This window comes from Mus caroli, chromosome 3 (genome assembly GCF_900094665.2).
Source record: "Mus caroli chromosome 3, CAROLI_EIJ_v1.1, whole genome shotgun sequence".
In the NCBI taxonomy this organism is placed as follows: domain Eukaryota; kingdom Metazoa; phylum Chordata; class Mammalia; order Rodentia; family Muridae; genus Mus; species Mus caroli.
The window spans coordinates 9,504,107-9,526,791 of NC_034572.1; the positions used below are offsets into that span (position 1 = coordinate 9,504,107).

Below are 22,685 nucleotides of genomic sequence, written 5' to 3' on the forward strand. Positions count from 1 at the left end.
TGTAAGTTAATCCAAATATAAATATAAAGCAATACATCCGAAAACCATGAAAATGATAATCTGAGTCTGGATAATTCAATACAAGCTCACAAAAAGTGATGAACCTCAAATAAAATTGCATGGAAAACATTCAGAGTATGTGAGCAAGAGTCAGAGAAAGGCTCAAGAAACACTGCCACTAATGAGATTAAATGAAAATAAGATCGATTGTATGATGAGTTCTAAAGGAGACATGATTTAGCTTTTTAAAATATTTGTAAGCATTAAATACTTCTAAAACTTAATGATTTCAAAGAGAACTTTGATGTTAGAGCATAAGGAACTGGAGAAAGTCTTCATAATAAAGTCCAATTATGTTCTTCTAAAAACAAAAAGAATTTCTTTCCCAGATGTACTGAAAAATTTTAATGGAAAAAAAAAAACAAGAAATACAGAAATGGTTTGTTTTCTTATTTCACTTCAACCACAGTGAGGAATAAAAAAAGCATTATTCTGAAAATTAGTACTATCTGAGCCAATATTACAAATGAAAACTTGGAGTGTACTTGAGGTAGTTTTATATTCCCTCCCTTTCAAATAGAAAGTAAAATGAGGTTCTAGATGAAATGGCAAGAAACTGATCTTAAAGGGATAGCTATTGGATAGTTAGTGTATTTTTAGATTAGCAAGGGTCAGAACACTTGGCTCCTAGTGAATTATGTGAGTCCAATACTAAGATACATTGATACGAATTCAAGTAACTTGATATAAATATGTGGAAGAGTGCACATATTTTCTTTTTTCTTTTTTTTCTTTTCTTTTTTACAGTTCTTGAATCTTATCCAGTAGTTGAATGTCATTTGGTTGTCACCCTGAACAGATATGAAGTTGTTGTCAATACCTAACATAAATTGTCCTTGAAAAGAGATGTTTTGGTAAAGAAAGAAACCTTTATGTCAGACATGCGAAGAGAAAGTGGTACCACGGGGGCAGCTGGCATGATGATGAGAGAAAGCAGGGGCATCTTAGTATCTCTCTGCCTTTTCATGATAAGAATGTCATAAAGTAGGCAGCTGTTCGAAAATAAGAACCGTGGAGAGCAGAGTTAAGGCATGCATAACTCACGACACTTAAAGAGAATAGTTTTCAAGGATGTGTTTTCCCGAGGAAATGTTCTGTGTTAACTTGATAAAACTCTCAAACTTAAATCCCTGCAGGGAGTCTATGGTTCAAGTTGCTTGAAATAATCAACATTTCTTTCCCTGAGATTTTCCATCAGTAGCTTCCAAGTGACACCAGTTGTTGGCCAGCTATGCATTCAAGAATCTTGGTGGCATAACATTATATCATCTCAACTTCAATTTTATTTTAAGAAATCTCTGAAATTCTAGTATCACTCAGTTTAACTTGTGTCATGATAAAATTGGTAGAACTTCTTGTGTCTTGAATTTCATAGAAAATTGTGGAGACCTTTTTTAAAATAATTTAAAACATAAGGAATTTACAACATGTTTAGAGTTTTACATGTGGTATGCAGAAAAGGTAGAATAGAGCACATATAAAAGGAAAACAACCATTCCATCAGAGCTGAGACTTCCTCTGCCAACACAATCACTCTGGAACTAACCTTGAAGACCCTGCCCCCATCTCTCTCAACAGATATATTTGCAACTATTATATTCATTTACCTTAACCTTTACTAATTGTATTGAGCATGGCTTTGTTTTGGTTTTTCTGTTTGTTGTTGTTGTTGTTGGTAGTGGTGGTGGTGGTTTTTCTTGTGGTGTCTCACTTACTTCCTTCATAGCTTCTGAAAATATCCCTTCTAGTTTATAAGTTATGCTGTATCTTGCTGTTGCTGAACAATATTCAGTCAGATTTGAAGCAGGACATGACATATCTTGCTGTCAGTGAGACTTAACCTGAGTCTTACTTTACTGAAACATTGAGAATGAGGGTGAGGATAAAAATAGCTAAGACAGAAGTGGAAATACTAGTTCAGAGGATGGTTTTAGTATTTGATGGAGTTGTGCTTATAAAATGCAGGGAAGTCTGGGACCATACTTTATCAGTGTCAGCTCTTACTAAGCCACACAGCATTCACTCTCAGGGCTTATCTCAAGGAAATGCTATGTTCCTGATTTATGTGCTTTTCCAGTACACTAGAGGGTCCTTCAGTTAAAAGCACCCTCCCAAGTTACCCACAGCACATTCACTATTCAGACTTAATTCATCCTGGTATAGTTTCCAATAAAATCATCTCAGCACCTTGCTATGGAAGTTTCTTTGTTTCCAAACTTGGGATAGTAACACCTAAGTAAAAGAACTGCTCTAAAAGTTTGAAATGTTTGAAATAAAAACTTGGAATAAGGATACACTCTTTGTCTTTTTATGTTGATCTCTCTCTCTCTCTCTCTCTCTCTCACACACACACACACACACACACACACACACACACACACAGGCAGACACAGACAGACACCACATATTTATTACTTGGTTGCTCTTAGAAGATGAGATATATTTCCACCTGGACTTCTGTCTCCTGCCCCTTAAAATTGTGCCAAGGTGGATGCTTATTGTTTTTTCCTTCTTGGGTAATTCTGAGGTACCCTATTACTGTAGCATAAGGCATGCCAACATTGAAGCCATTAGCTTAACCATAAAACTCAAGACTTTGTGGATGGTATTCTATGATGTGAGCAAAGTAACATTAGACAAGAGTGACAATATGGATTACCTCTATGCTAAAAAGTCAATCAAAGTGAAAATTTTGTCTGATAAGAGCTGCCAGCCATAGGTGAATACAGGAGAGGCAACTGCTTTAACAGCTATGATGATGGTAGGACATGTTGCTTTTCATATGTGAAGAAACCTAGATTAATGTAGTCTGCATAAAAACTGTTCAAGCTGATATTAATGATTGAAAATGGAGTATTATTGTAAACAGAGTAAATTGTCACTTTGACTATACATAATCCTATAGCCAATCTAAACTTACAGGCATGTGCATCCTTACAACATTATGCTATCAGTACCTAATAATCACTGACTCTCTCTTTTCTTCTCCACATCATGCATACATACTATATATTGGCAAAGTATTTTCTTTATTTGTTGTATTAAAACAGTTTGCTATGGCCAGCCATCTATATGGTATTGCTTCTAGGAAAGGAGTTAATATTATTTGTAAAGGAGTTATTGTGTATTTGATCTGACATTGCTTTCATAAAGCTAAACTAATGTAAATCAGAGAATATTAGAGTTTTATCCAAGGAAACAAAAGATAGATATGAAGAAATCATTTGATTTAATAAAGTCACTACAGTATTTGCATATTGTCTGACTTCATTGAAAATGTATAATTCTATAGACTTCATAATTTATTAAAATTGATATACTATGCATGTATTTGTGCAGTAGACAGTCTGATCTCTAGATACTCTTTGATAAAGAAAACAAAGTTTTCGGATGAGGAATAAATGTCCCAATATAAAGATCATCAAAAGCAAGTTAATATGGAGTATCACAGTTAATATGGAGTATCTAAATATTATCGAGAAAACTAAGCAGGAACAATATTATAGGACACACACAAAACTATGTAAAAATACACCCATAGGGTAGGTATAGCAACTGTTATTTTGAGAGGACATAGAACAATGCAGTCTCTAACAGCCTTGTTGAAGCATGAGTACAGTTAGTCAGAAGTGGAGGATATTGTACAAAATATTGAAAATCTCTTTGGATGGCATTCTTAACATCCCCAATTATGGAATGCAATAATTACTAAAATATAAATTGATTTTTACACTCAAATAATCCTCCTGTTAATGCTCACAAAAATATTTTCTCTACCAAGTCTCACTAAAAAAAAAAAAAAAAAAAAAAAAAAAAAAAAGAATTCTGACATCTGAACATGGCCACTTCTGCTACTCTAAAGAAAGAATTTAACATATAATCTAGGTGACCTATTACCAAGAAATATTCCACTGTCATATACGGGTCCTCCTGAATGTACTTGTTATTTTACAGCCACAAACACTCAGGCACATTATTGAGCTGGATGCTCAAGACTGTTCTTATCTGCATAGAGTACACTGCATGCGAAGTCACAGTGGCCACACTTTCCTTCTGGGGAAACAGTGAAACATGCCTAGGTAAGGTTTCAACGCAGTATTGTCAGTGTAGAGGACTGAGCACTGAAATGAGGCTGGAGGTAGGTGGAAGGTTCTAGCAAAACTTTCTGCAAGGAGCAGCACAGTTCGTAGCATGCATTAAGTTCTTTCTGAGCCTGAGTTCCAACAGTGGACTCCTCCTCTTATGGATGTTAAGCATAGAGTTCTGCTTTGTTGTCAAAGTACACACTGATTGAAGAAATAGACAATATGGCAAGTGATAATTACTTCAGTAATTAACTATACAAAATGCAAAAGGGGACAAATAAGGAAAGAATAACAAAATGCAAATTTCAGCATTTTTCAAGTGGGCAAAGAATATGTGAACTCTCAGGATACTTTTTAATATTTGAAAACACCATACAAGGTTCTTCATGTTTCAAACTGTAATTTTCAGTGTTACTGTTCCTGGTAACTGTATGAATCTGTTTGTAATTCAACATTGCTTCGAGCACAACACTTTAGTAATCTAGATCTTATTAAAGAACATAACTAACATTGGTTGGGGTGTTAGAAATTTCTAATTTTCTCTGGGAGATTTGCATTGGACAGAGTAGTTACACGCAGTGGCACATCCCTGTAATTTTACGAGAATGGTATTGCCCTGGCTTTCACTGTGTGATCGCTGGTTACCTTCTGTCAGCGAGCAACAGCCTCACTGCAAAGCAGGAGCAGAACCCGTCTCTTTGTCTCCGTGGTCAAACCAATTACTTCTTAGAAAGTCGGCATTTCCTTTTGCAGAATGACTATGTACAGGAGCAAACGCAGACATCAGAGATGTAAGTAGATGCTGGCCCAAGTTTCGCATTTGACTGTGGTGAGAAAAACATACTTGATTTCTTAAAAGGCTAATCATGACTCCTTCCGATATCTGCTGGTAGTAGGAGAGAATCTGTAGCTCTTTTAACCCTAACCTTTATCTTTATCCCTCTTACATGCTTGAAAGATGTTAGGGGAGAGGGGATAATTTGCTTGTTACTATGGTAACCCTTGAAAAGGTTTACAAAATCAACAGAGAAACAGATCCAATGCAGTTTCAGCCCAGCTCAGCAGCCTTCATTCATGCAGGGCGCTGGACAGTTCTTCCCTTCTTTATGAGTGATAGATTTTTTTTTCTTTCTTGGAAGTCTATGGAAAGGTTTGGGAATTCACTGTAAAACTTCTATTCATGCCTCCAGCTTCAATTATAAAATCTCAAGGGAAATAAAGCAGTTCGGAATGGAAGAGGGATACTTAATTGTGAATGACAAGGTGAATATTTAACAGGCTATGTCCTGCCAAACTTCTCAGTCCAGAGCATATTTGTAAAATAATTCGCTGTGGACACCATTCCAAAAGGTTAAAAGGAGTCATTTGGAATCCTCCCTAAGGAGCCCATTCTCAGTTGAAAGGAATGAAGCTAAGTCTACAACATAGATGATTATGAAGCCCAAACCCTCAGGATTAAGCTGAAAAGCAAAGACTGACAATAAAACTGTCTGTGGCAAGGCAATATATCTCCCGTGAAACCTTCTCAATTGCATGTTTCCCTAGTAAGTCAAACTTTCTCGCTTTATCTTTTCTGTTGTGAAAAGTAAATATAAGCAGTGAGCTCCAAATGGCCTATCACTAACTGTGTTTACCATTTCACTCCGGTATTGGCATCTTATTCTTTACTCAAATATGTGCTTTCTCACTCTTCATTACAGTGTATTTAGATGTTATAGAATAATTTCAGAAGCAGAAAGATTATGAGCAGCAGTTCCTCTGTCAACAGTCCAAGACGAGATAGGAATGCAGTGTTGTGACTTACCATTTACTATTTGGTCTATTTTCAGTTCAGATGTGAGAACTAATATTGTTCTTGTTCAAAGAAGTTCTATGTGCCATTCAAACCCCTGAGTGCTAGGGATATCACCATGATAGCATCTCTTTCTTAAAACCAAGGTATAATATTGTAGCATGCTATATATTTTTCATAAACATGATTGGTTTGAAGTCTATAAATATATTGATAACTAATTTCCTTGTGATTTCCTCATACAAGAATAAATCTAAATTATGCATGCCTCTGAAACCCATCTCCCACCCCTACTCCTGTATCTTTTATACACCCCCTCATTTTTCCCCTTGAGGGTAATCACTGCCTTAATGCATACAGCAAATAAAGGATTCACAGAAAAAAATCACACTCAGTTTTTCTCCCACTAAAATGTGCTTGCTAAAGTCTGCGATTAAGCAGCAGGAGGAAATTGTGAATTACAGGAGACAAACCAGGAGATGTATAATTATACAGGCATGAACACAGTAGGGTGAACTAAAATGCTATAGCTTAAAAATATCCAAGGTGTTAGTTATGTTCAATTGTATCAGTTAACTGCATTATGTTCTATTAACTGCTTCTATTTTCTAATAACGTACAATATCAGAAGCCACGGATATAATAAAATTAAATGTATAAAAAGCCTAGCAATAAAAGCTAATAGAATCCTAGATGAATTTCTATCTTGCACAAATAGTATTTGGAAGGGAAGTATGTAATATGATTGTTTCTCATCCAATGAGTATAGAGGGTATCTGAATCACTATATAACCAACTTTCAGATCATTTTTATTACATATATATTCTATATATGTGCTTGATCATGTAAAAACATTATATTCTCCTAAGGTAATTAAGGTACTGCAATTAAGGCAATAACTGCACACTATATTTCCCTGTTGGTAGAAAACAATGTATTCTTGTGATCCTCTTTTAAATAAAAATAGTTCATAATGCAACCTTCTCCTTTTATCCTTTCCTAAAGATCTTGTAAATATTCTCAGTAAAATAATACAACTCCCTTTAATTAACTATCAAAAAGAAAGGAAAGGTGCCCATGGCTGTGTCAATGCTTTGAAAAACGGAGAGCAAAGCATCTTGCAGAGAGAATTGGAAATATAATTTGCATTAAGCTTTTGACGCCCATGCGGGACCTTAAATCAATTCTAAGTTATACTTTTTGCATAAGAGAAGAGGTGACAGGTGCATTTCTTCCCTTAATTCTGGAGACCAGGTACATTGGAAAATGCCCACCCTCAGTGTTCCTACAATGAACTTTTTTACTGCACAAATGCAAACTAGCTCTCAGATACGTGATTTACTGAATGATTTTTGAAAATGTTTGCATGTGTCAAGTGCTGATTTTTGCAGAAGCCAAAGAGACCACTTTAAGAAAGTCTAGTAAACCATATGTATTTTTAAAATTGTAATTTCCCCAGGAAACTGCTATTAGTATGTATGAATTTTTACCTTGTGTTTCATATTGCTTTCTCAAAGGTGATTTATTAAAATACACAATTCAATATTATATATAAACAACAACTACCTGCAACCTTACATACTGAACTCCAGAAGACCTTGAGAAAATACCTTGGGAGACTTTTGAAAGACATACAGAGATACATTTATAAAATAAAATAAGGTGCTCTAGAAATACAGAGTGAAACAAAGGTAGAGCCCACTTGGCATGTTACTTAGGATATGCATTTCAGGATAACCCTCTTTTTAAATAACCCTGTTTATAAATATGCTTACACTTTATCTTTTACCTGTTTGGACCAGGGGTTAACTTTGTTATTGCTAATGAAACACTTTGTTAAGCTCATCTACCTTATCACCTTTAGCATGTGTATCGATAGCCTTATGTCAGCTTGACACAGGTAGACTTATCTAAAGGAGGGAACCTCAATTGAGAAAATGCCTCTATAAGATCTAGCTGTAAAGAATTTTCTGAATTAGAAATTGATGGGAGGAGGGTCAAGCTCATTGTGGACGGTCCCAGACCTGGGCTGCTAGTCCTGGGTGCTCTAAGAAAACAGGATGAGCAACCACAAAGAGCAAGCCAGTAATCACTGCCCTCCATGGCCTCTGCATCAGCTCCTGCCTCCAGGTTCCTGTCCTGTGTGAGTTCCAGTCCTGACTTCCTTCAGTGATGAATAGTGAATGATATGGAAGTGTAAACCCAAATAAACCCTTTTTTCCCCAATTTGTCTTTTGGTCATGGTGTTTTGTCACAACAATAGAAACTCTAAGACAGCATGGGATTAATTAAAGTGGTTAATTAGGAAGCTGAATGACAGTCACCACAGGTTTTTTTAAATACACTAGCCCCCTACCTCTCACTTTTGCAAGATACAAATACTTCTGTAACTCGTTCAGGAAGATGTTTTCCAAGGTGTCTTCCATTTTTATCCCCCAGTTCCTCTACCACATAGGCCGTGCATTGTCAGTGTGACTTCATTCACTGGAGTTATCTCCCTGTCTAGCATGGTGGTCCTAAGCATATAGGCTTTAGATTCATAGCTGACTCTAGAGAGACTACAAAGGACTCTTGAATCAATATATATGTTGGTTATTGTCTCCCAATTTAAGAAAGATATATAAGTATTTATCTAAGAAAATGTATGTACATACACATATGCATGTATGTAACTACTTGAATCTTAAATAAATTTAATAAAAATAATTTAGAGATTGCAATGTATTAAAGATAATAGAGATAAAAATATGCATTGAGCATTAGACTTTCTTAAAGTGATCTGATGGATCCTGCAAAGATAGAAATAATATTGGGATATATACATACATATATATGAACATTCGTTACATTATCCAGTAATTCTTAAATATATGCAGATACTTTGTCAATAAAAATTACTTGCCGATACAAAATTTGTAATTTCTATGTTTATCTTACATTTTATGTAAAAATACAATTATATCACAGGCACATCTTATATATTCAGTATTTAGTAAAGTTCCTATTCAGAAAAATAGAAAATTATTGAGTTAGCAAATGAATATAGACACGCACATTTATATTGAACAACAGTTATATTCTATTTGCCTTCTGAAACTATCTGTGTGTCGTCTAGTCTTTTTCAGACCAGTGGATCATATTTAAACCTGAATTAAGCCTGTACCCTGGACATGTACTTCCTTATTGGCACGTACTCTCTGTATCCATGGTTTGACTATGCCTCCTGTTGATACATTTGAATATGTAGATTGATATCTTTGTTGTCTAAAGTAGCATTCAAATTATCATTTGAGTTAGTTCTCTATAATATTCAGGTTAACTTTCTCTTCTTTTTGGATATCTTGTACTTTTGTAGTGGTTTTGGCTTTTGGCTTGTACATAGGAAATTATCTTTTTATACCGCTCATCTTTTGTTTCTATTGAGGCATTAAACAAAAAAGGTGTACCTGCTTAATGCATAATTGTTTAAGGAAATTTAATAATTCAAAGATTTGAATTTAATCATTTATTACTTTTTAGATATGATTCGAGTTTTGGGGCTATAGCAATCCATACATGATCCTTGCTGGGGACTGGAAAGTGATACAATACAAGTCATGAGATATGAAAACATGCTATGGAAAAATTAAGGATTTATGGAAATTGGAGTGAGATACTTGCTTTGTACAATATGCTTATGAAATGCCAGTCTTTGTAAGACAGCATCTAATCTAATAACTGAAAGGATTCAGTGGGTGGTTCTCTTTTACTCTTCAAAGTTCCAGGATGTATGCAAGGATGTATGGGATAATGTAAGAGAGAAAGTTCCTGTGGAATGTGGAATAACTTAAGAACAGGAATTTTGAAAGCAAAATGAGAGCAAATAGGTGGAGTGAAAAAAAGTATCAGAAATATAAAAACCTAGTAAAATAGAATTTAATCCAGTGCATTTCACTTTTAACTAAACACAAACATAGTGTATATGTACTAAAATTTAAGAATAAGTATTTAAACTTATTCTTTTACTTAAAAGTGAGTTGTGTGATCCAACATTCTAGAACACACAAACATACACACACATACATACATACACACACACACAGAGAAAACTGTGATAAAACTCATGGACCACATGAAGCTCAAAAGGAAGGAAGATCAAAGAGTGGATGCTTCAGTCCTACTTAGAAGGGAGACTACTATAATCCAGGGAAGTAGAGGGTGGGAGAGTCTTGGGAAGAAGGGAAGAGGGGGAGAGGAGAAAGAGGGGCAGAATCAGGTATGGGAGGAGATGGAGTAGATGTTCAAAGGGTCAGGAAATTGAACAGAAGTATGTAGCAATGGGGAATGGGGAACTGGGGGGGGGGGTTGCAGCCAGTAAGTCCCAGATGCCAGGAAAGCAGGAACCTCCCAGACCCTATGGGGATGACATTAGCTTAAATACCCCACAACAGAGAGGGAGAACCTGTGGAGACCATATCCAGAGGTTAGTCATGTCCCTGTCCCTGATTGAGGGATGGAGCCACCCACCCATCTCCAAAATTTTAACCCAGAATTGCTCCTGTCTAAAGGGAATACAGGGATAAAGAGTGGAACAGAGTCTGAAGGAAAGGCCATCCAGAAACTGCCCCACCTGGGGATCTATCCCATATAAAGACACCAAACCCAAACACTATTGATGATGCTAAGAAGTGCTTGCTGACAGGAGCCTGATACAGCTGTCTCCTGAGAGGCTCTGCCAGATCCTGACCAATACAGATGAGGATGCTTTCAGTCAACCATCTGAATGAGCACAGGAACCCCAATGGAGGAGTAAGGAGAAGGACTGAAGGAACTGAAGGGGCCTTATCAATGGGAGGGGAGACCCTTGGTACTGTGAAGGCTTGATGCCCCAGTGTAGAGGAATGCTACAGCAGTGAGGTGGGAGTGGGTGGGTAGGTGGGGTAAAACCCTCATTGAAGCAGATTAAAGTGGAATGGGACAGGGAGTTTGCAGAGAGTAAACAAGGAACAGGGATAGCATTTGAAATGTAAGCAAATAGAATATCTAATTAAAAAATAAATAAATTAAAATAGTGATATTTTTGCTGAGTGGTGGTGCCTCACACCTTTAATCCCAGCATTTGGAAGTTAGAAGCAGGCAAATCTCTGTAAGTTCGAGGCCAGCCTGCTCTACTGAATGAGATCCAGGACAGCCCAGCCAGGGCAATATTTAAAAACTTTGCTCAAAACACATACACACACGCCCAGAAAAGAAACCAAGACAATGCTTATCTTTACTCCTCACAAGCAGCTGTAGATGCCCAGATGCCAAAACAAATTGCTTGACTAGGTACATTTTCTTTTCTTTGAAATGTTATTCTTATTAATATCTTTGTATTATTGACATATTAACCCTACCTATCAATAAAATGTATCATAAGAACTGAAGTAGTAACTTGATGGAACTGTTATAAGTTGTCTTGACTATTAAAAGGCTTCAAGAAGCCTGCTGCCAATCTCCGGTCAAGGAGAACTTTTGCTACTATTAGAACGTGATTGTCTCAACTTCCAGTTCTATATTTATTGTTTCATTATGTGTTAGACAGGAGCTTATCAAAATAATTTAATGAAGCTACTTATTAGACATTAGCAAGATAAAATGATTATTTGAGAAATATTTATTAGTGATACCACTCTATGATGATTAGAGAATTCATTAACTACTAATTTTCAAATTATTTCATGTCTCAAATACAGATGCCTTCTGTTACACAGTCAGTTAAGGATATTATCTATACATTAAATGATTTTAAGTTTACACTACAGTGTTAACTGATTTGAGGCTTTGTTAATTGGAGGATTTCCAATGCACACTATAAAATTCAATTCTTGATTTCTCTAGTATTGATGTTTTTGGGAACTCTGGTTTGACATATGAAATTTCTCTAGAACATAGGAAACAATCCCTGTTTTCTGGTCAATATGAATTCTATAACTGGTATAAATGGACAATGTGTAGCTTTATACATTCCTACATGGAACTGCATCGTTACAACTACATACAGTTGAGATGGCTTTTGAGTGTGCACAGTAAGACTGTTGATGCCAAACATGAAGTAGAGATGTACAAATGCTGACTGATAATCTCCATAACCTTAATGGAAAATATATATAATCAGCCTTGGACATAACCATAGACCGTTACAGGCTTTTGCCAGTGACCAATTATGCCTGTAGTAGCTAGTGACTACTTATGCCTGTAGTAACACAGATATCTCTCTCCCTCTCCCTCTCCCTCTCCCTCTCCCTCTCCCTCTCCCTCTCCCTCTCCCTCTCCCTCTCCCTCTCCCTCTCCCTCTCCCTCCCCCTCTCCCTCTCCCTTCTCCTCTTTCTCCCTCCCTTCCTACACCTCTCCCCTCCCTCCTTTCTCTTTCTGTTTAACTATGCTTCACAAAAGACCCCTTTTGTAGAATAAAGCATGTTTTTGCATTTGTAGTTTTTCTCCTCTCTCTTATCCACAAACAACTCAAATCTCACTCAACATCTTCTTTAAATTTTGTATGTCCTAAAACAATGTTCTGCACTAATAAATTTGCATGAAAATCATGATATTGGCTCTTTCCTCAAGTGTTCAGGTACAAAATCTCCACAGAATGTATTTTATTTATTCAAGGAATATTATAGTTATAATAGTATGCATGTGTATTTACTAAGAACAAATTATGCACATGAAACAAGCTAAGCACATGGCAAACAAGATTGTTGGCAAATACAGAAAACATTTCAAATCTTTTGTAAGCTATAATTTGTCATTCTTAAATATCTCCTCCCACCTTATATTTATCTCTTTCTTTATGGATTTATTTAATTTTTTTAACTCAGGGCAATCTTATTTTTCTGGTTTGCTTTTATTGTCTGTACTTTCGTGGTCAACCTAGGAGTCCATAACTAAACAATAACAAGAAATCTTTCTCTTCTGTTCCCTTCTAGTTTTAACAATTCAGATCTTACACTGGACTTTCTAACTTATTTGACATGATCTTTTTTATGTTAAATGATAAAAGTCTCGAGACATAAATATCTTGTTTCATTTTTGACATAAATTCAGTTTTCCTAACATTGTTTATTAAAGAAATTGTCCTCTATCATTTGTGTGTTCTTGGCACCTTTGTCAAAATCTGTTAACCATAAATATGTGGATTATTTCTGTGGTAAATATGTTGGTACACTGATATGTGCTTGTTTTCTATTCCACTTATGTAATATCTGCTTAATGTCAGAAATATGTCTAGCATTCAAACAGTAAGAGAGAACACATAACCTAACTGGAAAAGGTGAGTGAGGGAGCTAGGAAGTAATATTGAAAGAAGACATGCAAATAGACAATAGATATATGCAAAAATTTGATCAACAAAAATAATAGAAGTGTAAATTAAAACCACAATAAGATATTGACTTACAGCCGTTACAATGATAATTGTCAAACTATAAAGAGTAACAAACAGTGTGGAGAAAAATGCATGTAGTTACAGCAACTGAAGATAACAGGTTGGAGATATTTTACAGAATGAAAAGTAGAAGTACAGGTAACCCACCATGTTTGAACACAACCTAACACACACATATAAGAAACAAAATAGTCACTTATCTTAGAATGTTCTTTTTATTCCCTTATTTCAAACTATTCACAATAGCAAAGATATGCTGAAATTTCCATCAACACAAAAGTACACAGAAAAAGACAATGTGATATATACATAAAATAGAATATTCCACTGCTGCAAAGAATGGCAAGTTTTATTATTTGTGACAATATAACAAACCTGAAGACCATTATACTAAGTTAAATAAACTGTGCATAGGACAAATATTGTGTGATCTCAATTATAGGTGGGTTGAAAAATATTAAACTTTATAGAAGAAAATGTTTAGTATGGTGGTTACAGAGCATTGCAAGAGACAATGCGCAAGAGTTTTACAGTTTCTAGTGCTGTGGTAAACCACAATGAATTGAGAAGGAGGCTGGTTATTTCAGGTTACAGTTCTCGGGTCATAACCCATATCAAAGAGGAGTCAGAGCAGAAACTCAAGGCAGGAATCTGGAAGCAGGAAATTGAATCTGAAACATGCAGGGATGCTTATTACTGGCTCACTTCTCATATCTTTTTTGGCATACACACACACACACTCACACACTCTACACACACACACACACACACACACACATTTACTTCAAGACCAGCTACCAAAGGGTGACACCATCCATAGTGGCCTAGAAATTGTCTTAGCAGTTATTAATCAAGAAAATGCCTCAACTACTTACATACAGGACAATCTTATAAGGCAGGGGTTTTTGTTTTGTTTTGTTTTGTTTTGTTTTGTTTTGTTTGTTTGGTTGGTTGGTTGGTTTGGTTTTTTGTTCTTTTCAGTTAAGATTTCAATTCTTTCCCGTTATGGGTAGGTTTGTATCAAGTTGAGGAATATCAACCAGGACAGAAGTGTTAAGAAAATGTCACACTATTTTAGATAGAAAGAACAAATTAAGGTCTACTATAAAGCATAATGACTACAGTTATTATTATATTGCTTGAAAAATCTTGAAGTTGTAACTGTTCTTACAACAAGGATATGGCAAATGTGTGTGAATAAGCATATCACTTGCCCCAATAAGTCAACTCACAGTGTATACACATGTCAAAGCCTTGCATGATGCAACGGTACATCCTATCATTCTCATATATCAAAAATACATAAATCAAAATTCAATGACAATGCTTCCATGTGCAAAAGTACTCTGGTAAGTTTATAAGAAAATATGATCATTCAGAAGGAAGATGAGAATTGACAAGAAGCAAAATGTTATGGTTACATACATGTTATCCTTTGTGTCTTAGTGTTCTATTGCTGTAAGAGATACCATGACTATGGCAACTCTTATTTTAAAAAAGCCTTTAATTGGGTATTTTTGTAGTTTCTAGGATATAGTCTATTATGCTCATGTCAGGAAGCACAGTGGCATCCAGGCATGTAGTTGAGAATTTTACATCCTGATTCCCAGACATCAAGAAGAGATAGCTACTGGGCCTGCCTTCATCTTTTGAAATACCAAAGGCCACCCTCAGTGGTGACACACTTTCTCCAATAGGGCTACACCCACTTCAAGAAAGTAACACCTCCTAATATCTGTTAGGTGTCACCTCTCCCTAATGATCAAGCATTCAAACATATGAGCCTATGGAGGCCATTCCTACTCAAACTGCCACATTCCAATCCCTGGTGTCCATAGGTTTAAAGTTATATGTAGTATTGTTTTGAATGAAAAATCCCCTCACTATTAGAAGGTATGACCTGGTTAGAGAAGTAGCAGCATTATTGAAGGAAGTTTGTTGCGAGGGGTTGGCTTTGGGTTTCAAAAGCTAAAGCCAGGCCCTGTGGCTCTCTTTTCCTCCAGCCTGTGGACATGGATGAAGAACTCTTAATTACCATGTCTCCCAGTGTACCACCACCCTTCTGAGCATCACAATAATAGATTAAACATCTGAACCAATAATCCAGCTCCAACATTGGGAAGAGAGGCCCCTTGGTATTGCAAACTTTATATGCCTCAGTACAGGGGAAAGCCAGGGCCAAGAAGTGGGAGGGGGAGGGGAGGAGGGGAGAAGGGTATGGGGGCCTTTTGGGATAGCATTTGAAATGTAAATGAAGAAAATACCTAAAAATGCTTTTCTTTTCCAGAGGGGAGACCTGAAAAGGGGATAGCATTTGAAATATAAACAAACAAACAAACAAATCCAACAAAAGAAAAAAAAAAGAATTGTTGTGGTCATGGTGCTTATTTTTTACAGCAATAGAAACCTTGACTTTGACACTATGTCATAATGCAAATATATCCATTCTAACTTTCAATGTCTGCATAATCTATCACAACCGCAACATTACTTACATTTCTAAAGTTCAAAATCTTCTCTGTGACTCAACTCTAATCTCATATAAACTCAAAATACAAAAGCAGATCACATATTTCCAACATATATACTTCCATTCCAAACGGGAGTAAGGAAATACCTAAAATGTTCAGGGAATCTCCAAACTCTACATCTCTAAATCTGATGTTACGGTGTTCTTCAGATCTTCAAAAACTTGCAACTTTTCAGACTGTAAAATATCTCTATCTCTTGGGATGCTTCCCTACCCAGGGTTCAGCTTTCCTTGGCTGAGATTTGATACCTCTGGCATCTCCCATTGCCTCGGTATTTCTAAGGCAATCCAGGTTTCACCTTCACAACTTCACGCATGGGTCTTTCTTGGCCTCCAGACTGGGGCACCTGTCTTAGTGAGGGTTTTTATCACTGCAGTAAAACATTACAACCTAAAAGCAAGTTGAGGACCAAAGCGTTTGTTCAATTAAACTTCCATATTGCTGTCATTAACAAAGTTAAGTCAGGACAAGAACTCAAACAGGGCAGGAACCTGGAGGCAGGAGCTGATGGAGAGACCATGGGGACTGCTGCTAACTGGTTTGTTTCCCCTGGCTTTTTAAAAAGAACCCTGAATCACTATCCCAGGGATTGTAATGCCCACAGTAGGCTATACCCTCCTGTACTGATCACTAATTGAGAAAATGCCCCACAGATGGATATAAGGCTCTTTCTTCTCTGATAACTATAGTTTTTCCCAAGTTCACACACACACACACACACACACACACACACACACACACAGAAAAAATCATTCAGTCAATACCACTGACCCAGAACTGGTCTCAGCAGCTTTCCTTGGATACAGAGGGATGCTCTATAACTCCTTTCTTGTATTCTTGACTCTAAAGTCAGAAACAAGTATCTGAAACTGACAGGATCCAAACTGCTTGTTGGGGCTGGAACTTAGCCTCCTCATTCAAATATGTTTTTATCTGCTTTCTATTTTCAATGGTTTTATTCACTGCATAAAGTTTTCTTTCATTCCTTTCCACAAAGAACCAACTGGATGTGGGTCTTCCTCTGAGGTCACCACTGCCTCTATCCCATTAAGCATCAAGTTTTCATTAACCTTTTTTAATCTCCTTGAGCTCTGGATTTAGGTCCATTACAATTGCTTGCCCTCCTTCTATTCATTTTGTATTTTTCTTTCTCATCTTGATGCTTTTCATAATAGATCTACACGAGAGAGGCAGTAACCACAGAACCTAGTCAATATTACGCTGTCTTAAAATCTCCTCTGTCAATGCCAAAAATCCCAAACTTCAATTTATTCAATTTATCTTCAGGCAGATTTTTTTTCCTTTGGAGAGGGGAGAATGGCAGGAAGTGACCACTTTATTTGCCAAAATATCAGAATAACAGTCCTTAGGCCACGTGCAAATATTCTTCTCTTAAACTTCTTGAGCCAGGATATCCGAGTTTACATTGCTCTTGACAGCAGTGTCTTTCACACTCCTACTAGAATGGTCTATTAAGCCCTGCTTTCTAATCCACAGTTTCAAAGTCCACATTATGACAAGTAACATAGGATTGTCCATAGCAATAATCAGTTCCCTGGTACCAACTTCTCTCTTAGGGTTTCTTTTTCTGTGAAGGAACACCATGACTATGTCAACTATTATAAAGAAAAACATTTAATTAAGCCTTGCTTACAGTTTCAGAGGTTTAATCCATCATTATCATAGCAGGAACCATGGCAGCATTCAGGCAGACATGGTAGCTGAGAATTCTACAGCCAGATCTATAGGCAGCTCGAAGAGCCATGGATCATGGTTTGAGCTTTTGAAGCCTCAAAGCCCACTCCCAGTTACACACTTCCTTCAACAAGAATGCAACTACTCCAACAAGTCATAATCTCTCTCAAGAGTGCCTCTCCATAACCACTCTCCCCACATTCCACTCCCTATCCACCCAATTCTGAGTTTTCTTCTTTCTCTCTCTGTCTCTCTGTCTCTCTCTGTCTCTCTGTCTCTGTGTGTGTGTTTCTCTCTGTGTCTCTCTCTGTGTCTCTCTCTCTCTGTGTCTCTGTCTCTCTCTCTCTGTTTCTGTGTGTGTGTGTCTCTCTCTCTGTGTCTCTCTCTCTGTGTCTCTCTCTGTCTCTATCTCTCTCTCTGTGTCTCTGTGTCTCTCTCTATGTCTCTGTCTCTGTCTCTGTCTCTGTCTCTGTCTCTCTCTCTCTCTCTCTGTCTGTCTCTGTCTCTGTCTCTGTCTCTCTCTCTCTCTCTCTTCTTGCTCCTCATTGAGATCAGTTTGTTGTTAAACTACTTTTGGGAGTGGAGTCTGCCTTGCTTGGCATGTAGTAAATCTATATGGGGAATCACATAATCACATCGTTAAAGTGACTCTTTCTCTACCAGAAGATACAATAGGTTGAAAGCCTCTCAACTAGTGGTAAGATTTCTTGCCTAACTTCCCCATTCTATGCTTTAGTATTGCTTAAGCTTACGCAGATACTGTGTATGCTGCAACAATTACTATAATTTCATATGTTCAATTGTCCTGATGAGCATAGAGAGCATTTTTTTCATTTTACCCACCACTTCTTGTTTTTAAATTTTTTTCTACACTTTATGTTGAGAAGAATCCTGACATATAGGGAATATGTGATGTGAATGTCACATTTAGGTCTGAGCACACTGTAGTCTCTTATTATACATGTTGACCAGTCTAGACTCTCTTTCTAGCTACTTCAATAAGAAGCTTCACTGATGAGCATTGAGGAATTTGTGAGTCTAGAAATAAAACATTAGGATTAATTTAAATATTTTTGTCCAGTTAGCTTAATTAAAATATCAGGTTCTCTCCTAAAGACTATGACCTCTCTAATCACAGTTTCTTGAACCCTTTAGCTAAATATGGGTCCCATCTAATGGAGCAGGCATTAATCCAATCCGGAAACGGTTAGTTAGTACCATGACATTTCTTCCAGTAGCCATATCTTGTCAGAGAAATCACTGTAGCCTGCAGAGTTTACAGGTTGATGTGATGGATGACTAACTTTATTCTTTGTTTTATGCATAGTACCTATCACTCAGTAAGGATAAAGCTTCGAAATGAATTCCAAAGCTTAATTTCTTTCAGTGATTCAAGTAATGTGTTTTCTTCAGCAGTAAGGTCCAACCATAAAGTTCTATAAAGTAGCCAAGAGTATTGACTATATCCAGTAATTCTTTAGGTCTATGGGACCATATTAGAACATTCCAAAAATATTAACCCATTCCTGATATTGTGTTCTTTATTTGCTACATATTTGAGGTATCTAATTGGGATATTACTCACCACTATACAATAACTCTTTTTACATATGTCTATTTGTTTTAGTGAACTTCTCTGCTACTACACTTCCACATGGCTTTTAATGTTAGTTAACCCCCTTCATATTCTTTCCTCTTCCCTACCCTCCCAGCATCTTCCACACTTAACTCTTACTGTTGTTATATCCCTTCACCTTTTATACAATTGCATTCTACCTCCCCTCTTTTGAAAGCCCTTCTCCACCAAGTTCCCTTACTACATTTTTGACCTGCAGGGGTATTCCAAATGGAACATAGATATTGGAAGGTTGATGGGTAACATCTAGACATGAGAGAAAACTGGTGGAAATTTATTTTCTGTGTCTGGATTAAAATGCTAATAATGTCTATTTATAATCCCAGCTATTTCCCTTTAAATATATTTTTCCCTTTTATTTTATTTTATTTTTTATTACGTATTTTCTTTATTTACATTTCAAATGCTATCCCAGAAGTCCCCCATACCCTCCCCCCTCACTTCCCTACCCACCCACTCCCACTTCTTGACCCTGGCATTCCCCTGTACTGAGGCATATGAAGTTTGCAAGACCAAGGGGCCTCTCTTTCCAATGATGGCCAACTAGGCCATCTTCTGCTGCATATGCAGCTAGAGACATGAGCTCCGGGGGTACTGGTTAGTTCATATTGTTGTTCCACCTATAGGGTGGCAGACCCCTTTAGTTCCTTGGGAACTTTCTCTAGCTCCTCCATTGGGGACCCTGTGTTCCATCCAATAGCTGACTCTGAGTATCCACTTCTGTGTTTGCCAGGCACCGGCATAGCCTCACAAGAGTCAGCAATATCAAGGTCCTTTCAGCAAAATCTTGCTGGTGTCAGCGTTTGGATGAATCCCTGGGTGTGGCAGTCTCTAGATGATCCATCCTTTCGTCTTAACTCCAAATTTTGTCTCTGTAACCCCTTTTTCTTAATAGATGAGCAACATTCCACGTGTTCATTATTCATTTGCCAGTTGGTAAAAACCTAGACTGCTTACATTTATTACTTGAAATAGAACTGGATGAACACTTAAATATTTTAAAAAATATTAAATTTAGAATATTTTAAATGTTCAACATACTTAACCATCAAGGAAATGCAAATGCAAACTATTTTGCAATTTCATCTCACTTTAGTCAAGATGATCAGTAGGAAAGACACAAATGACAAAGATGATGGCATGAATGTTGGGAAAAGGGAACACATATCTACTAATGGAGGGAATATAAACTCACAAAGCCACTATAGACGTAAAAGATGAGCATGTAGATTTCTCAAAACATTAGAGATATGTCTACCACATGGTCTTATTAGAAGTAAGTCCAACGTTACAAAGGAAGACTTTGGAACTCCAGCACTCCAATTTCTATGTGTCAATGAAGCAAAATTTCATTCTCGATCATGAAGGTGTTCTCAGAACTTCTTTTCTAATCTAAAGCAGGAAGCACTCTATCTTTTCTGGATTGGCTCATGTCTTATATTCTGACTGACTGATTTCAAGTGGATCTGCCCAAAGGAAATGAGGAAAAGAGAAAAGAATCAGTCACTTCTTTTAAGTTTCAATCAGGAAGTAAAGCCTTTGTGTAAATGAAGGTTTAACTGGGTGGTTGGAAAAATAAAATATTTGCAAATATCTTACAAGCTGGAAGAGATTTTAAAAAATTATATCCTTGTTCTAAACTCAAGATCTAAGTTGTATGATAGAAAGACTAATATGATGTTTCTTATAATCCAGCTCTATCCTTCTTTGATATTCTCAATGGACTGTATATCTTACTACAGAAAACTGTTCTTTTATGTCTACTTCTGACCTTTTCATATTATGAATTATTTTTTAAACTTTAGTACCCGAAGATAAATGTAGTGGTACATACTTACAGTCTAGCTCTGAGGATATAGAGACAAGAGGATTAGGATTTTTAACAACAATATCTGCTACACACAGAAAACTGAAGCCAGCCTGGAATATGTGAGATCCTTTCCCTAGCCAACTGAACAAACAGCATGAACTCATATAATTATAATTTGAAAACATATATTTATTTGAGCTATATAAAGTTGCACGAATAAGTCAAAATGATTATATCAGAATACCAGATAGCTATCATAAAAGTGAGCAATATGAGGCAGGAGAGAGAGAGGGAAAGAAAGAGAGAAATAGAAACACACAGACAGAGAAACAGAGAGACAGAGACAAAAAGAGAAAAAGACTAAAGGTCAAAAACATAAAATTGATTTGAAGATTACAACTTGAAGTAATATAAAAATACATACTTGTGTAAGATGGTTTTTTAAGGTTAAAATTTTATGAGGAAATTCAAAGTGTATTGTTTAATATAGATCAAACAGCTTTTATTTTCATGTTATTTAAGTTTTGAAGATAATCAGAAAACTACAAACTTTACCTGCTGCTAAACTTAAAATCTCCCTGTAAAGTTCGTTTCAACATTATACGATTTTTAACATTTTAACATCATTGTCATCCAAATACAAAATGAAATAGTTACAAGTAAATTAGTTTAAAAATGACAAAAGTGAAATTCATTATATACCAGATTTTACTATATACAAAGCAATGTTTTAAAACTTACACACAAATGAGATAATTTCTATAAGATAATCAAGCATATAATAAAAGCATAATTCAAAAATCTATTACTTATACTTTTCATTGAAATTTTTAAATGTTTTTTTTATATTTAGAAAGTAATAAATCTAAAAATAACCTGGGTGTATTAGTAAAATATTACATGCGCTCTAAAGAAACTTAGAGATTCACTTCAAACTGTGACATGAATATAATATTTGACTAAATCTTTAATGCTCAAAGCATAAAGAACTAAACGAATCCTGCTCAGTGTCACACACACACACACACACACACACACGCTCCTTGCTCACTCACACAAACATGCACACTCACTCAAACATACATACTCACTCACATACACATTCAAACACACTCACACTCACATTTACTCCCACTATACAGACACACTAATTCTTATGCACACACCCCCACACTTACACACACAAACACATGCACATAGACACACACAAACATATACAAACTCACTCACACATACACACATATGCAAATATATTACACTTTCGCTCACATATACATACTCTCATATACACATCTCTCACGTACACATACACATATTCACTGAGTCGCACATATACATACACACTCAAATACACTTATACATACATACTCTCTTACACACAAGCACACACACAGTCACAATACACATACAAGAACACAGATGAGCATAGGTGCTTGCTGATGTTTTCTCTACTAAAAATGAAGGTTTCTAAGAGGAAAAAAACGTGGCATATCTGTAGCAATCAAGTCAATGTTTCAGTACATATTGTGACATTCTTCTTGCTGCAGAATTTTTGAATTACTTGACAGAAACTGCAGGTTTAGTTTTGTTTTTAATTTAATTTTATTTTATTTTAATTAGGTATTTTCTTCATTTATATTTCCAATGCTATCCCAAAAGTCCCCCATACC

The 22,685-nt window shown here is 36.2% G+C and overlaps 1 protein-coding gene across 7 annotated transcripts in view; it reads left to right on the forward strand.

Moving 5' to 3' along the window:
- Ralyl (RALY RNA binding protein like) overlaps positions 1-22,685 on the forward strand; it is a 677,233-nt gene that overhangs the window by 446,124 nt on the left and 208,424 nt on the right. For 2 of the 7 annotated variants that reach the window (XM_021157485.2, XM_021157486.2), the window contains exon 1: positions 4,709-4,936. The exons of the other annotated variants lie outside the window; for them this stretch is intronic. In XM_021157485.2, the coding sequence (XP_021013144.1) occupies positions 4,900-4,936 (37 nt within the window). In that variant the 5' untranslated portion in view covers positions 4,709-4,899. Of the gene's footprint in view, positions 1-4,708; positions 4,937-22,685 lie in introns of those variants that run through there. 7 annotated transcript variants of the gene reach the window in all.